Genomic DNA, 13,415 nt, shown 5'->3' on the forward strand with positions numbered 1-13,415 from the left:
CAGTCACTGCTTCTGGTTATCATTGACTTTGTGTCATCACTAGCAATCCTATTACTGTATGCCAAGTAAAGTTATAATTCCCATAATTCACTCCTTCTGGAAACCTATTAGTGAGGATAGAAGGAAACGAAATACCCTCAGTGCCATTCCCACAGTAGTGGTGATGGCCTGTCATGCTCATCAGGTTAAGATATATCTCTTAGTTTGCTTGCTTGGTTGCTTTGCTATTTCCTGACTGAAAATAGAATGAAACATTCAACTTACTGTTCTTCTTATACATCAAGATTTCAAAGGAGTTCATTTCGTAGTTCTCAAATGTTTGCCGGACTTTATCTACTGTGTCTTTGTCTGTCAGCTCTCCATACATAAAACTGCAAGAAAATGGAAGGATGTTCAAAAAAGGCTGTGAAGAGCCATACACAGGACATATCGGTGTGATTCTGTCTGTCTATCTATTTTATATCCCATTTTTCTCCCAATATAGGACCCAAGGCAGCTAAAAATTTGAGTTCCAACAAAATACATTTAAAACTATGGATAGTACAAAAATGTAAGAACAATTAAACAAATATATGAAAAACATTAATTTTAAATATGTTTAAAAGCTGTTAAAAGATGATGATGATGATGATGATGATGATGATGATGATGATGACGACGATGATGATGACGACGACGACGACGACGGCAAAAACACAAATTTAAGTACAAGTCACCCATACTGAAAGATTTTCTGCAACAGACAGTTGACACCCAAGGACCTTGGTAAACAGAAAGGTCTTTTCTTGCCAGTAGAAAGAGAACAAAAGGGAGGCCAATGTAGTTTCCAGTGGGAGGAAATTCCACAGACTTGGGGCAGCCATTGAGAAGGCCCTCTCCTATATCATCACCAGACATGTCTTTGAAATAAAGCCCTTCCTCGACTTGGGGAGATACAATCTATCAGACAGTCTGGATCCAAGCTTTATTGGGCTTCATAGATCATAGTTAGCACTTTTAACTGTGTCTAGAAACAAAGCCAGTAATAGTAATCTAAGAGACCTACTCTATAATCTTATATAGTTCAATCTTACTGAGTTCAGTGGAATTCCAAGATTTGTATATATAGGAATGTTGCTTTAAATTGGTTTAGGATTTCTTAGAATGCTCTTATATGAATTCACATCTCCAGATAAGGCATTTTGGTTGACAAAGATATATTCCATTTCCTTCCATTCCTGTCTTTACTACACCTCAATTCATGTCGTACTCTGTATTCTTTATTTTTTTTATTTTTTTGTATAATTACTTTATTGTTATAATATTGCTATGATGTTTTTGATGGGGGTGTATTTTTTTTTATGCCTTTGTTTTGTAATCCGCCTTGATTCTGCAAGGAACAGGCGGAATATAAATGAATTATATTATTATTATTGTTGTTGTTGTTGTTGTTGTTGTTGTTGTTGTTATGCCATAGGATTGTGGGTACGGAGGGAGACAATCCTGTTGTATGAGAGGAAGGCTGCTTCCATAATATTGGATGTAACCCAATAACTGTTCTCCTAAAGAAGATACTGTTGATTGAAGCACATCAATACCAAGGCTACAAAATGTTCAGCATTTTCTGTTTCCTTGCATGCTTTGGTGTGAATGTGTCCAATCTTTTGCCATAATTGCTCTTTTTCTTAAGAAAGATTTGCAGTGCTGAGACTGGAGACTAGGGAATTCTGCAACAGAGAACTGCTAGCAGTTCATGAATATACAATCCTACCTGCCCCATCATTTGCAATGGGGCAATAGCAGATAAACAATATCAAATTAAAACAAATCCGTAGCAAAGAACCAAAGAAATTAAATGAAAAGAAAAAGAGGTTCTAACCAATTACAGAATACAAAGCTTGGCAATGCTAGCTGAGAGTCTGGGACATGTAGTCCAAAAAAGTAAGCTTTATAAGCTCTGAAAGCTCTGAAAGCTCTGAAAGTTTATTTATGAATTTCTCAAGTTGCCAGCTTCTCCCATGTGTACGTTCTGTAGTATCAACCTATCACTGCGGAACAGTATCAAAGGAAAGCAGTCAAGACATAATGTACTGTATCAGGCAGAGTAAATTTACTTTCTCATATCCACATAAATAAGAGGGGGGGCTATATGTGACACATAGGCTGCATGCAGCTTCCACTCCAAGACTCCAGAGCTCCCTAGGTTTGTTTGTTTTTTCTTCAAAATAATAACATTACATTGCTACAGAAACTCAGGTAGTGACCACATAAGCCAGAATATTTCAGAAGCAGCCCAGAGTATTCTGGCCCCAAAGTTGCCCCAACATCCTCCTGTTACCTGGCATTCTTGAGCAATGGTGAGTGGCTGTGCAACCCACCAATGCTAAGGGTCGCTCCTTCTGAAGCTGGAAATGAGGTGCCTACTGTCAAGCTGTAGTGAGGTGGTGACTGAGAGTGGGAAAGCTGAAAGGGCTAAGGGGAACCAGGTGGGGGAGAAAAAGCAAGGAGCTCCAGGGACGGAGCCGGGGGAAGGAAGAGGCGTGGTTCCTAGGCAGATAAAAGGAGAGGGCCAGAGACACGCGGGAAGGAGGGAAGGACGTGGAAGAACTGGTCGGGAAGTGGCGGCCGCGAAAGGGCGAGAACTGGTGCTCAGGAGCCCAAAGCAGGACGGAATCCCGGTCTCCCTGCAGGGGAAGACAGGGGTCAGGAGGAGAGGCCCTCACGAGGAGATACTGCTACGAGATCCACAGGAGGAGGGAGTATTGGCCTGGTCAGAAGCGGAGCAGTGGAAGCCGAGAGACCAGAGGGACCTTGAGGTGGAATGGTGGGACCCGAAAGGGGAACATTGGGAGATAGGGCCCGAGCCCAGAGAGCGGGAGAAGACAGAGCTTGAACCCTTGGAGAAGCATTCAGGGGGATGCCGGAGGTGAGCTAAAGAGCCTGAATCGTCGGAGACGTGTCCCGAGGCCAGGAGTCTGGAGTAAGGCTCATGTAGGGACATGGGAGGGTTGTATCAGTTGGTTGGAAGTTACGTTTGGACCCGGTGAGGGATTTATTATCATTAACGGTTATTGTTGCTGCACACTGTGGAGTAAGTTTGTTGCGCACGTGGAGGAGCCGGTGGTGGGAGGAGCGCTTTGCACCGCATCATGCAATCATCTGCCCCTGCCCCGCCAACACAAGCACATGGCTGAGTGCACCATTTTGACCTCAGAAGATGTGGCTCACAGCAGCAGTAATGAGTGGCATAGCAGGGAGCATATTAAACTGTTGCCCACCCTTGCTCTTGTGGAAACAGAGCAAAAAGGAATTTTTAAATAATGGTTTATTTTTGGTGCTGACCTGTCTGGGCACTGTCCAGACATTTCACACCAGAACCAGGGACTGGGCCCAGTGTCATTAAGATTGGAAGGGGGAGAATGTGGTATTTATCCTGTGTGGACATTGCTCAGTCGCAATCCAGTAAGTGCAGTACAGTGCATTAGAATGAGAACAGATAATAGAACAGTCAATACCATATTCAGATCTATTTAAGTACATGTCAGGTTCATTCATATTTAAATATAATTGTGCTAATAATTAATCAACTATGGATGAAGAGTTAATTTTTAATCATGAGCAAGGTGGTTTATTTGTTACTAATGGGATTAAAACATTAAAATAAAATAGAAATAGAAAAGTAGTTTATTTTTATCTATTTTACGTAAATTCTTTTCATTTTTTTTTAAAAAGTCCATTAAAACCTACCCCTTCCTGTCAGGCCATGTTCCTTGGGTGGGCAGCCCTCAAGTACTTGCCCAGTCCCAAAGGGGCCCCTGGAGCTGGAGCCTATCCTCAGTGCTAAGGCTTCTGAGAGGGACAGGGTTTACCATCAGTGTCTTTAAAATCAAACCTAAACCCATTCATCACACCATGACATGATGCCATGGTCATGCAAAAGTTGTCCCAACCCACTTTAAATATGGCCATGGCATCATGGCATGCACTCTGGGTTTAGGTCTAATCTTTAAAAACCCTGATGATAAACCCTGTCCCTCTCAGAAGCCTTAGCACTGAGGGTAGGCTCCAGCTGCCACTGCAGCAAAACCTCCCTGTTTCTTCTATTCTCTTAGACAAGAAGAAACTCATCAGAAAACTCCTCATTCAGGATCCTGCTAGGAGGTTCCCTTGCTGTTGTTAACTGCCATCAAGTCAACTTTGGCTCATGGTGACCGTATGAATGAGTGGCCTCCAAGTTATCCTACCATCAGCAGCTCTGTTCGTATTTTACAGATTCAGGGCCATAGTTTCCTTGATTGAGTCTGGAATGGGGTCATCCATTCTTCCTAGTGCCCTCTGCCTTAACAAGCATTATTATCTTTTCTAATAAGTCATGCCTTCTCATAATACAGCCAATGTACAACAGTCATCTTGGCTTCTAGTGATAGTTCAGGCTTGATTTGCAATAATACTCATTTAATTGTGTTTCTAGAAGTCCACAGAACACATAGAACTGTTGGAAGATTTTTTGCATTCTCTTTTCCCCTCCTTAGATAGATAGCAGTTTCCTATATGGAAACTCTCCTCTCTCTCTCTCTCTCTCTCTCCAAACTAACCATGTGATTTAGGTTACTCCCTCTTTGGGACTAAAAGATATTCTCTCTAAAGATTTTTTCCTGACTATTTGGGTCCTCCATCTTCCTTCTCCATCAATTTTCTTTGGAAAAATGGTGAGATAAATATTTCTGCTTAACCTAAAGTATTCACTAGCTAGATTAGGATATAGCCTTTATGTATATATAGATTAAGGCCATTAATAAACTTTTGTTTGAACTTCAAGCTACTTGTGTTGTTTCTGAGTCGGTCTTGGTTCTTAGGGAAGCATAGTTAGACAAGGATACACATCTATAACTCTGCTACTTTAAAGCTAGACCCTAACAGGCTTGGCTTTGACATTTTGACATTTAAATATTTTTATTTCCTTTGCAAAGGCTGAAGCCTTGGGAAACTTAAATTATCCTACAAGAACTCTTCTCCAGCATCACATTTCAAATGGGGGTTTTCCCTACCTTTCTTCACTGTCCAGCTTTCACAACCATACATAGCAACTGGAAATATCATAGCATGGACAATCCTAATTTTAGTATGCTATTATATATCTTTGCACTTCAGGATCTTGTCTAGTTCTTCATAGCTGCCCTTCTAAGACTTCTTCTGTTTTTTTGACTGAAACCTCCATTCTGATTAATGACTAAGCCAAGATATAGAAAATCTTGAACTAATTTAATGTCTTTGTAGTCTACTTTAATGTTACGTAAGTCTGTTAATTATTTTTTCTTAATGTTCCACTGTAAGTTTGACTTTGCACTTTCTTCCTTGATTTTCTTCAGTACCCATTCCAAATCTTTCATATGTTTTTCTAATAGCATCATGTCATCTGCACATCTTAAATTGTTGATGTTTGTTGCTCCAATATTCCTATCTCCAATCTATGCCACAATCTGAACTTGGTCTTCATTTCTGCAGAGAGAATGGAGCTTCTCCATCTTTTTCTTCCTATTATTTAATCATTTGATTTTGATATTGGCCATCAGGTAATGTCCAAGTAGGAGTATACCAGGGGTGGGGAACCTACATCCCTCCATGTTCTGACAAACTACCATTCCATCATGCCTCACCACTAGCCAAGCTGAAGGAAGTTTTAGCCAGGCTCATGAGAGCTTGGTTGTAGCTCGTCCCCTTATGGTGATGCTACATGCCCTCTAACTCTCAGACTGACAGCTGAAGGCAGCGGGAAATGATATGCCATGTCCAGGCTTTACATCAGAACAAAAACAATCTAAACAGGTCCCAGGTTTGGCAATACATACACGAGACGCTTAAGGGATCCCATGGTCTACATCCAATATTGTGCTAGGGGACACAATAATTGTTATTGGTTATTCTTCTCCCACCCCCTCTGTAACCTTTTGTGCTAACCAAAACTTACTCTGCAGTGTTTCCCACTAAACCAAAGCCAATATAAGGGGTACAGAAGGACCTACAAGAGGAAGGGATCAGCCTCTCCAGTCTGCACTGACAGAAACACCACCCCACTTTTTCTCTTTTAGAAAAAATCATAATCACACATACACACACACACATACACAACTGTAACACTGTTTAGACTTGGTCATCAAAACTGTGGCTCATGACATACAAGTAGAAGATCAATAGCATGGCCATAAAATCATTATATTGGATTTAAACAGGGGAAATCTGGTTGCAACTCAGCTTTGAAGCTTACTAGGCAACCACAGATGAGTCACAGTCTCTGAACATCACTAGATGCTGTGAACATAAAAGGGGGGAAACCCTCCTTACACACCCATGCACACACACCTCCATTTAAATTATGAGAGCATAGAACCCCTTATACATAGTTTTAACAAATTTTATTTGCTTTAATTCTCACTTTTGGGGAAACTATATACAGTATAAAGTTCTTTATCACTGTCATTATCAGCACCATCATCATCACCAGAATTGTGTGGTTTTCTAGCATCAGACACAGTGAAATTGCACAATGCTAATTCTGCAAGTGTTGCTGATCTCTCAATCACAAATTGCCATTGGGACGAACATATTGTTGCTGTTGTTTTTATTTTGTTCAGACAAGGAAAAGCAACATTACAAGCTGTTTAACAGAAAGTAAATTATCACTGAAATACCTGCAGGTGCTGCTTTTTTGCATAACTTCTGCTCTGTGGTATCCTGAGAGCTTGCAAAATCCATCATTGCTGTACACAATAGGCCAATCCACTATCTGGGCATTACCCAGGACAAAATTGGTATCTGTTTGAAACAATATATCAATTAGACAAAAGGGCTCCACGGCACATTAAATTACTATATAGTAATTCCACCACCCTACCACCACCACACCACCCACATTAATGCACATACATACATTTATGTATGCACAGTTACAGAGCTCTTGATTCTTATAGGTTCTCCCTCATTCCAACAACTGAGGCCTGAACCTGATACGACATTAATTGCATGGATACAATTAATATGTGTGTTTTAAACATGGAAATGGCAGAGCCTCAAGCAATAGGAAAAAGGTAGAGACACATTGATCTTTCACTTCTTGCCATGGTCCTGATGAAAACTTCCCCCAACCCCAGCTGCTGGAGAAAAGCTTCCCATTGGCTAAGCTGGAAGGAAGCCTCCACTGGTAGAGGAGTGGTCATCTGTCCTACTTTACACTGGACAATCCTGCTGGGAAATTCCCTGGAGGACAGCTATCCATCTGAAGAGTTGCCCAGGCCAGATCTGTTTTAAATAGGAAGAACCATAATAAGGAACCCAGGAGCCCTAAGAAAGCACCCCAACCAGATTTAGCACCTTGCATAGCAGACTGAGAAGGGATACAAGTCATCTGGGCCCAGCCTACACTGGAGCTTCAGTTATCCTGGCTCATTTTCAATTTGGATTTGCTCCTCTTAGCTCACATGTTCTTTTTTTTTTTTTTTTTTTTTTTTAAGTCTGCTTAAGTATTAGGATTGAGAGTCATACAGCTCTTCAACTGGGGCTGAATAGGTTACAAGGAGTATGTTTTTGCATCCACATGATAGCCTAAGTTACATTGTTCTGGATTATGTTTGGGCTATGAAGACTGCAATCCCCAGGTGTGGCAAGTGTATCATAAGCATCAGACATGAAATATGTACATGGTTAGAAGTTGGATCAAGGCAGTATTGGAAGGAGGGGGTTTCCCCATGAAAACCTGGATTAGGAGACCTGATTATCATAAGCATGGGTAGATTGGGGCAAGGTGCCTGCAAATGCCTCTTCTACTGTCAGATCACTCCTGCCTAATGGGAAATAATGGATGGGTGGTCACCACATGGGAATTTTCTATAATGAAGTCCCTCATCTGAGCAACATGCAGAAACAGCAGCAGCTGCAACAACTGCAACTACAGTCCCTGCTGCAGCATCCTCACTGCCCTGAATCTCAGGGACAGAGTAGCTGCTAGGGAAGGGGAAAAGGAGGAAGAGTAGCACCAACATAAGAACACACATACACTAACATAAATGCATACACTTGTGTTTCCAGAGCCCCACAACTGCAGGAGAAAGAACCCCAAACCAGCTTCTTCTGTCACCAGTACCACCACTGTTGGCAATCTGCTGTCAGCAATCAAAGCGAGTGCAAAGAGGAGGGACAAAAATAGAGCAAAGAAGCAAAAGCTGGCAAGCAGAAGAAATCAAGTCACAAGAAGGGCAGCTCTGTGGACAAAAAACAGGAATGACACAGTAGAATCATAGAGTTGGAAGAGACTTCAAAGGCCATCAAGTTCAACTCCCTGCCATGCAGGAATACATAATCAAATCACCCTCAATAGATGGCCATCTAGCCTTATCTTAAAGACCTCCAAAGAAAAAGATTGCACCATACTCCAAGGAAATGTGTTCCACTTTCCAACAGCTCTTACTGTCAGTAAGTTCTTCCTAATGTTTAGGTGGAATCTCTTTTCCTGTACAGTCTGGCCTCCGTATCCATGGACTTACCAACCGTGGATTCCTGGATCCATGGACAACAAGCCCGTGGGGGATGGCAACAGAGGAGGAGGGGGGAGAGAAGAAAGAGGAAGGAAGACTGGCTGTAGCAGTGGCGAGGGGAGGAGGAAGGAAGAACAGCTGTGGCAGCAGCTGAGGAGGAAGAGGAGGAGAAGGAGGAAAATGAGGGGGGCACAACTGCGAGGTGATGGTGGCAGGAGGAGGAGGAGGAGGCAGCAGCTCCCTGCCATGATGAGAGGGTCAGCGGGGGGGGGGCAAAGTCCTATTGCCCCCAATAGTGGACAAGCCACATGGCCATGCTACCATTGAGGAGAATGGGACTTAAGCATCCATGGATTTTGGTATGCACAGGGGGGGGGGATCCAGAATGGATCCCCCATGAATACCAAGGACCCACTGTAGCTTGAATCCATTGTTCCAGATCCTAGTCTCTGTAGCAGCAGAAAAGAAGGTTGCTGCATCTTCAGTATGACATCCCTTCAAATATTTAAACACAGCTATCTTGTCAACTCTTAACCTTCTCTTTCACATGTACTGTTGTCAATTGTTATGGTCATTTTTAATTCTGATCCTATCTTCTGGGGTATTAACTGACCCACCTAATTTGGTGTCATCTTCAAATTTGGTAAGCATGCCCTCTATTCCATCATCCAAGTAATTGATAAAGATGTCAAATAGCATTGTCAGAATCCTGTGGCACCTCACTAATCACTTCTCTCCAGGATGAAGAAGGGCCACTGATAAATGCAAAGAATCATAAAGGTGCGTCTTCTCAAGTGTGGCTTCCTAAGTTTATAGCAACAAAGATGCAAGCATGTAATTCTTACACACTTCCACCAATCCACTCCTCTATATCTGTAGTTTTTTTAAAAAAATAAAGAAATAAAAACCACCCACATTAAGTCTGGCAAAATATTTACTGCTATCATTAGCAACTTTGCCAAGTGAAAGACACAAATAAGGGAAACTTAAACACTAACTCCTATAAACTTTCACTCACTCACCCACTCACTGCCTTTTCTCACAAAAACATTACTCATGCAAGGGGTTCAATGAAACACACCTTTTGTGATGTTCATCCCTTGGCCTATTAAATTTACACAGGAAAGGGATCTTTATACTCCTCCTCAAGTGAAATATGGTGACAATATAACTACAGGACATTTTAACTGCTTTGTTTCTCACAACCTGTGTTAAATTCCCTGGCATTTGCTTAGTCTGTTGCTGTGGTATGTTCCAAAAACAATAAAGCATGCCAACATTTATTATAATTAATTCAGTCAAACCCAATTTTTTCCTTATTGTTTTCATGCCATACACACTCCATGAAACTTATATTCCTCTATTAACTCAGCCCTCCTTCACACTAAAATAGATATTGAAATGGTAACATTTAAATGAGCCGGTTTAAACTTCAAAGTGTGTTTTTGTTAATATTTTTTAAAATAATATTTATGAATATATACAATAAAATTACAATTAAAAAATTATCATATGAGAAGCTAGCAGTTTTCATTCTTCCCATTCCCCTCCCTCACCCAATCCCCTTGTTATTTTCTTGATTTTCACTTTATCTATAACCTTAAATGCAGCACATTATTCGTTTATTCTTCTATTCTTTTCTATTTCCATCCTCCTCTCACTTTTTTATATGTATCTTTTGCTTAACCATAAAAGATTATGTATTATTATTCTATTATTTTTTGTTAATATTAACCATCACATCAATTGGACCTATTGGTTTTCGGCTTTATACAGGTCTCAACTGAGAACACCGAAGCACAGACCAAGTAGATTTAAGGACACTGGACCTCAATCCTCAAACATCTTCTGCAAGCTCATTTATAGGGACCTTACTTCAAATGGAGAAGGTTTTTTTCTTCTTCTCAGTACAAGGAGGACAATATTTGGCAAAGCATTTAGGTGCTATTAGAGGCATTTAAAGTTAAATCATGAAAGCAGCATATTTCAAGAATAAAGCCCATTTCAATGAATTTTGCTCCTTCAGGCAGAGAAGCAGCTGACACTTTTCATTTACCCAAGCCTTAGTAAACAATACCCCAAGCTAGTCCCATACCCTTCAACATTTCATAAATGAAAACCAGAACATGTGCAGCGAAGCAACATCAGCGTGGTTAAGATGGCAAGAGTTATTAATAAGGAAATACACACAAGCGCTAGGTGAAGCTGCAGCAGTTTGCTTTATGCCTGAGTCTACAGGCTATGGGCAAGATTGTGCCCAGTCCTCTCCTCTCTACAAAGTTAATATTGTACAAACTACTTTTGCATTTTGAACTTGGTCTGCAGTACAGTAATTGAAATAAGCTAAGAAGAAAGAAGGAGAAGGAAAGAAAAACTGGTTTTAAAAAACAGCTGTAAAAGTTGGATATTAAATTGAAGCAATCGGATGGTATGTAGTCTAGATATCTATACCTGTAAACCAATCTATACAGGGTTTATGCAAAACTTTCTTCTTGTATCCCCTCTTCCCCTCTTTTTTCCCTTTCCATTTTTGGTGATGCATTTACTTCTCTTTGTTAATCCATAAGTGGCCTGTTTATACAGATCACAGTGATGCATAGATGAGTCTCTTGACCTCAAACTTACACTTTAAATGTGCAACCACAATGTCTCTGTTCTGGTGGCTTGGCCTACCAACCCATGGTTCAAAAATTATGCCCACTTTCTCTGTAATACTTCTTCCAACTGACTCCAGTAAATGTCAAAACATCTGAAGAAAACTGTTTTTAAAAGGAAAATAATTTTTCAGTAATATCTTAAAGATGATCTACAATATGGCCTCTTAAACCCCACCATCATCTCCAGTCCCCCATAGGAGGTATGTTTTCACTCCCATTGTTGGGGCTGTCTGGCCTTAAATCAGGCAGTAGAAAAGTGCAACACACCCAGATGTTGGATTTATATCACCAGTATTTCTCACCATTGGCTATGTTCGCTAGTCCCCTGAGATATGCAGTCCAATTACAGTGGTCCCTTCCCTTACGTGGGGGATCTGTTCCGGAACACACACACCCCTGGCGTAAGGGAAATTCCATGTATGCTCGAGCCCTATTAAAGACAATGGGACTCGTGCCTGCGATGGCCAGCACCATTACTCTTTCCAGCACCCGGCACCACTTCTTCCAGCACAGTTTTCAGCGTATGCCGAAAGTCGCATATATCACGCCCGCAGGTGCACTGTATATATGGAGAGCTACACAATTCCCACCGCAGACATAAAAGGCTTTTCTTTTAAGAGCCATAATAGCAAAGTGTAAAGAATGGCAAAGTATCTTAATAGCAAAGTGAACACTGTACTTCTTTCCTTTAGAAAAAATCTTAATACAGGAAGAAACTCTATATGTAAAGAACCTCTCAGACAATGGTCCTAGATTTATCTGTAGCAGAAATTAAAGGCTTGTGGTTGACTGAAAAAAACATTAGTGACATTACAAAGACTTGTAGCCTGGGATGCTAGTCAGTTATCAGTGAACAGATCAACTCTGGCATTTAATCAATTCCTATTGATATTTATCAATGCCACACAGCCTCCTTAATAGCTTGAGACAAATTTACTGAGGGAAAGGTCTAATCCAACAGGTAAATTAAGTTTCTATGTGCACAAACCATCATCCCTAGCCCTGTGTGGGAACTGTCTGATAAATCTTCCTGTCCATAGTGGAAACAGAGCAGCAGACTAAATAGTAGTATTCAGATTCTTTACCTTAAATAAATTCCTTCCAAAGCAATTTATCAAGAGACGAATCTGTGGATTCTTTGCATTAGAATGGCTGCCCATAATGCATTGCAAAAGACTGTGGATCCTTTATCAGACTTCCCAGTCTGATACTCTTCAGATATGTTGAACTACAGCTCACAACTTCTCAACCCAAGGTGGCCATGTGCTATTCTAGCTTGGATTCGGAATTCAACACATCTGGAGGACACTGAGATGTGAATGGCTATTGTAGAACACACTCAGGCCGGTTACACACCGGCAGTTGGGACGTCCGCAGGACGTCCCATTTTAAAAAAGGGGCGTCTCTTCTAGACGCCCCTGAGTCTAATACGGACTGTGTCCGTATAGTATGGCGCCGGCCCTTCTACATGGCCGGCGCCATATTGACGTATCGGACGCTGAGCGTCCGAACGTCGCACGGCACTAATGATGTCACGAATGCGCCCTTGGCGCTTCGCGACGTCATCAGTGCGCCATGGAAAGAAGCTCTATTTTGGAGCTTCTTTTTTGCTCCGCGCGGGAGCTGCGCGGTATGGCTGCTGCGGCTCTCGCGCGGAGCAAGCGGCGGCGGCGGCAGACCGCCTCAAAGCGGCGGTCTAGAACCCGCCTATGTCAATCTTGAGACAAGAGAAAGTTTCTAGACTACATCATCATCTTAAAGTGACCTGAAAGTATGGCCTATAGGAGCTAATTATTATTTGATGGCTTCATGTTGTTAAGACCAAATGTAGCAGTGAGCAAAATGTATTTCAACAAAGCTTCTCTGCTGTTATTAATCATCTCACAGAGGAAACACTGATATACATATAAGGGTGAGTCCCCTAGTTTTCCAAAAACACACTGAAAACCACTGGATTTAGAAGCATGTTGACCTAATCTAGAATGGCAGTTCTCATGTTGTTATAAGGCTAATTAATAAAGGAGTCCAGACTATCTGTATGGACAAGAGCTATGCAGAGAATAGGATATTCTTTGAACATTCATATTCTGAAGAAAAACATGGTATTCCAGCATACATACATTTATTTTTCTGAGCACAGATGGCTTCTGGCTAAAATAGTCCACTTAGTATCAACGCTTTAAAAAAAAAGTTTGAAAAGTGAAATGAGATTACAATGCCTTCAAAAACACACATGCTTTTGAAAAGAGAG

At 41.2% G+C, this 13,415-nt stretch overlaps 1 protein-coding gene across 2 annotated transcripts in view; it reads right to left on the reverse strand.

Annotated features, from left to right (window-relative positions):
- Nucleotides 1-13,415, reverse strand: part of KCNH1 (potassium voltage-gated channel subfamily H member 1) — a 358,490-nt gene that overhangs the window by 316,788 nt on the left and 28,287 nt on the right. For both annotated transcript variants that reach the window (XR_006101185.1, XM_042444296.1), the window contains exons 2-3: nucleotides 6,669-6,792; nucleotides 265-371 (exon numbers count right to left, since the gene is read on the reverse strand). Coding sequence is in view for 1 of the 2 variants with exons in the window: in XM_042444296.1 (XP_042300230.1) it covers nucleotides 265-371; nucleotides 6,669-6,792 (231 nt within the window). In the remaining variant the exon portion in view is untranslated. The remainder of the gene's footprint in view (nucleotides 1-264; nucleotides 372-6,668; nucleotides 6,793-13,415) is intronic.

The sequence above is a fragment of the Sceloporus undulatus genome, chromosome 1 (genome assembly GCF_019175285.1).
Source record: "Sceloporus undulatus isolate JIND9_A2432 ecotype Alabama chromosome 1, SceUnd_v1.1, whole genome shotgun sequence".
Lineage (NCBI taxonomy): Eukaryota > Metazoa > Chordata > Lepidosauria > Squamata > Phrynosomatidae > Sceloporus > Sceloporus undulatus.